The following is a 3,839-nucleotide window of genomic DNA, read 5'->3' on the forward strand; positions in this document are numbered from 1 at the left end:
TTGCTCACTTAAAAAAAGCCGTCTGTAAAGCTAAAACATTTTGAAAGAAAAAGAATGACCCCCGGTTTCTCTTCAGTACTGTTAACATGCTGACAAAAAGTCACAGGTGTGTTGGGCCAAGCATTCTTTTAACCTTAACTCATACATTTCTTCACAAATAAAATTTTAATGATTAGACAATTACTCATCTCAAAGCTATAACATTATGTAAAGCTACTTTCAATACCATTTACATTTATTTAGACTCTTTCTCTCCAATTGATGTTTATGAGTTAACTTCAATAATTGCTTCCTCTAAACCACCAGTGTGTCTTTTAGACCCCATTCCTACAAGACTGCTCAACTAACTCCTATCATTAATTAATGCTTCAGTCTTAAATATGATCAAACTATCTCTATTACAGTTTTTTTCAATCGCTAACAAGCGCCTACCCATACTTCAGATACTTTTTCTAAACTCTTAACACAGACTCACACCTACAAAACACAATTGGCCAAATGGATAATTTTCTTCTCAAAAATACATTTTGTTAAATATATACTACCTCTTCATTTCAAAATAGAACACATCTTTCTCTGCACACACTAACTGTACAAAAACACTATAAATCTGACTCAAAATGAAATTAGTCTGTCAAAGAATAACACTTGTTTTCACTTCACAAGGTACATGCAGTCAATCAAAGTACACCAGGTTTCAAAATACTGGCTATTATTGACATTACAAAAACTGCATAGACCTTTATGATTCAGTTTTACAGGTATTTGCATGCGAAACATGCAATCCACCATTTTGACACCAGAAATGTCTTGGTTGGTAACTGTATGTCCACATGTACAGTAATGTTCACATTCAAAAGCATTCCAGTAAAAAGCAAACAAGTTTTTGTTTCTTTACTGTTTACCACAGGAGGTACAGTAGAAACACGGTATGATAGGACAGAGAAAGTTCTACAGTATTGCTTACAGTGAACAAAATATCCATGAAACACACAAGCGCATTCTGAACAAAAAAACAACAGCAAAAAGCCAAGATAAAAAGGGGGGGAGGGGGAGGGGGGCTAAAAAAAGGCAAAAAATTTGCATCTAATCCCTGCGATCTTCAGGGTTAGGACACATGTTTTCATCAACATCACATCTGATGTTATCCAAGTCGATGCACCTGGGATAAAACCGCATGGTATGTCGGATCCACCCTTGGCAATCGTCAACTGTGATGTCCCTGGAGCCAGCATCCATGGCTTCAAGGAGGGACATCTGGTCATATGGCTGATGGTCATAAACCTTCCACCTCCATGCAGAAAAGAACTCCTCTATGGGGTTGAGGAAAGGTGAATAGGGTGGAAGGAAGAGACTTACCAGTCTTGGGTGGACTTCAAACCATGTTGTTATTGCTTGCGAGTGATGGAAAGCCACATTGTCCCAGGTAATTACAAAGGTCCTCATGTTTTCACCCTCCTGACCCTGCTCTGGAACCAGGCACTGGTGGAGATCATTGAGAAAGGCAAGCAAGCGCTCTGTATTATAGGGTCCAACCTGACATCTGTGAAGGAGTAATCCTGCATTTGCAATTGCTGCACACATGGTAATGTTTGCCCCTCTCTGTCCTGGCACATCAACTGTGGCCCTTTTTCCAATTACATTTCGTCCACGTCGACGCCTTTTGGCCAGATTGAATCCTGCCTCATCGATGTATATGAATTCATGAGGGGCATGGTTGGCCTCCAATTCCATAACTCTCTGAAACAAAGTTTATGTAAGTCATGTTATTACTGTATACCATACTGTACTGTAACCTAGTATTGTGTAGGTTACCTACTTGCAAAGTGCAAAGCTTATAGAACTGGACATTGGATTGAATATACACTATACCTGGACATATTGTCGTCGTAGCTCCTTGACCCTCTCACTGTTCCTCTCAAAGGGAACAGTGTAGAGCTGCTTCATCCGCACTCTGTGTTTGGACAATGTCCGCGTAATGGTTGTGAGGCTGATTCTATCGATATTGTCAAATATCTCATGGTCCGCCACAATTCTAGTTTGAATTTCACGCAGTTTTATTGCATTATTTGCAGTAACCATTTCTACAATGGCAAGCTCCTGATCATTACTGAGGAGCTTTCCTCTTCCCCCAGAGGGTGGAAGATGTTGCATTCTTTAGAAAGACAAAAAATTCAACATATGCATTACTGTATGACCATATTGACATGTCAAGTGAGAATAGAAACAATCCATGTAAAATGCAATACTTACCTGTTGGTTTGTTGAAAGATGCGTATAATGGAGGCAACCGTTGACCGCCTCAAATTGGGCTGCACTCTTTCACCAGCCTCTCTTAGTGAAAGACCATGGTTGATTACATGGTCAACGATAGTGGCACGAATTTCATCACTGACTACTGTTCTTGCAGCCCTTGGAATGCCACCACCACGCATTCTTACACCTCTACCTTGCCCTCTCCTTGGGCCTGCTCTTCTCCCTGGGCCCCTTGCTCCTACTCTTCCTCGACCAGACAATACAGTGTTTGTCTTTTTTTTGTTTCCAAAAACATCACTCCTCAAGGTCTTGCCTTATAAACCCCACTGACTCTAAGCCAGAATGGAAGAAGCTGTGGTTGGCCCAATTTACCCAACATAAATCAGCTGTGTGTCAATTATTCAATTGTTTGTTTATTATCAGCTGAGATATATTTTTGATATTGATATTGTTTTTGTACTGATATCATTGCAGAAGCAGAGGTTTTTATACTGTATCTAAGGTTTGGAATATTGTTTTTGCTATTGTGGGATGTTGTGTGTTAACATTCGTAGATACTACAGAAACAGTCCATAATTTTGTTGGGAGGTATAGCTTGTCTGTTAAGAAAATGTAAGCATTGTGGAAATGTGTTCACTGACTGCATATTGGGTGAACACGACATGAAATGTGTGAATGGTATGGCCACAACAGACCAATGCTGTGCTAATTGTGTTTAGAGTTTTGCAAATGTGACAACTGTTTGGACAAACGCTTGTTAGCGACTGAAAAAAACTGTAATTGGCTGTAATGAAGGTTACAAATGATACTCTTATGGCCTCTGACAGTGAAGTTATCTCTGTGCTTGTCCTGCTTGACCTCAGCGCGTTCGACACTGTTAACCATAATATTTTATTACAGCAATTAGGGCATGCTGTAGGTATTACAGGTACTGTGCTGCAGTTATTTGAATCATATCTATCTAATAGATTCCAATTTGTTCATATAAAAGAAAAGTTCTTTTCACATAAGTTAATTATGGAGTTCCACAGGGTTATGTGCTAGGACCGATTCTGTTTACATTATTCGTGATTTCCTTAGACAGGCTCATTTGAAGGCATAGCATACATTTTCATGCAGATGATACCCAAATTTGTCTATCCATGAAGCCAGATAACGCATACTAATTAGTTAAACTGCAGGGAAGACATAAAGACCTGGGTGAAGTCTAATTTCCTGCTTTTAAATTCAGATAAAACTGAGGTTATTGTCCTAAACATCTGACTGTCGGAAATATAATATCTAACCAGATATTTAGTCTAGGTAGTATTACTTTGGCCTCCAGGAATACTGTGAGAACTCTTTGACAATTTGACAGTCTCAGTTCATGAGTATAAGGAAAAGGAATGCCAGGCATGGGTGTTTACTGCAAAAGACTGCTGCAGAAGTTTTCAACATGTTGGTTGCTGTCATGGGCCTGGATGAAAGCACCAAGAAAGAGTTAGGATGGAAAGAAGTAGCCTAGAAGTGCATTTTATTGTACAATATATATTTCGTTTTTTGGGAAATAAAACCACAGTGATGATGTAGAGGTCTCAAAAGCT

The 3,839-nt window shown here is 39.2% G+C and overlaps 1 protein-coding gene across 1 annotated transcript; it reads right to left on the minus strand.

Annotated features, from left to right (window-relative positions):
* Nucleotides 1-1,056: 1,056 nt before the first annotated feature.
* Nucleotides 1,057-2,945, minus strand: LOC106676460 (uncharacterized). Its single transcript, XM_076887832.1, has 3 exons — nt 2,254-2,945; nt 1,873-2,155; nt 1,057-1,740 (listed from the first exon to the last, which is right to left on the minus strand). The coding sequence occupies exons 1-3, from the start codon at nt 2,433-2,435 to the stop codon at nt 1,087-1,089; spliced, it is 1,119 nt and encodes a 372-aa protein (XP_076743947.1). The 5' UTR covers nt 2,436-2,945; the 3' UTR covers nt 1,057-1,086.
* Between the last annotated feature and the right edge of the window lie 894 nt (nt 2,946-3,839).

Source organism: Maylandia zebra, linkage group LG1 (assembly GCF_041146795.1).
Source record: "Maylandia zebra isolate NMK-2024a linkage group LG1, Mzebra_GT3a, whole genome shotgun sequence".
Taxonomy (NCBI): Eukaryota; Metazoa; Chordata; class Actinopteri; order Cichliformes; family Cichlidae; genus Maylandia; species Maylandia zebra.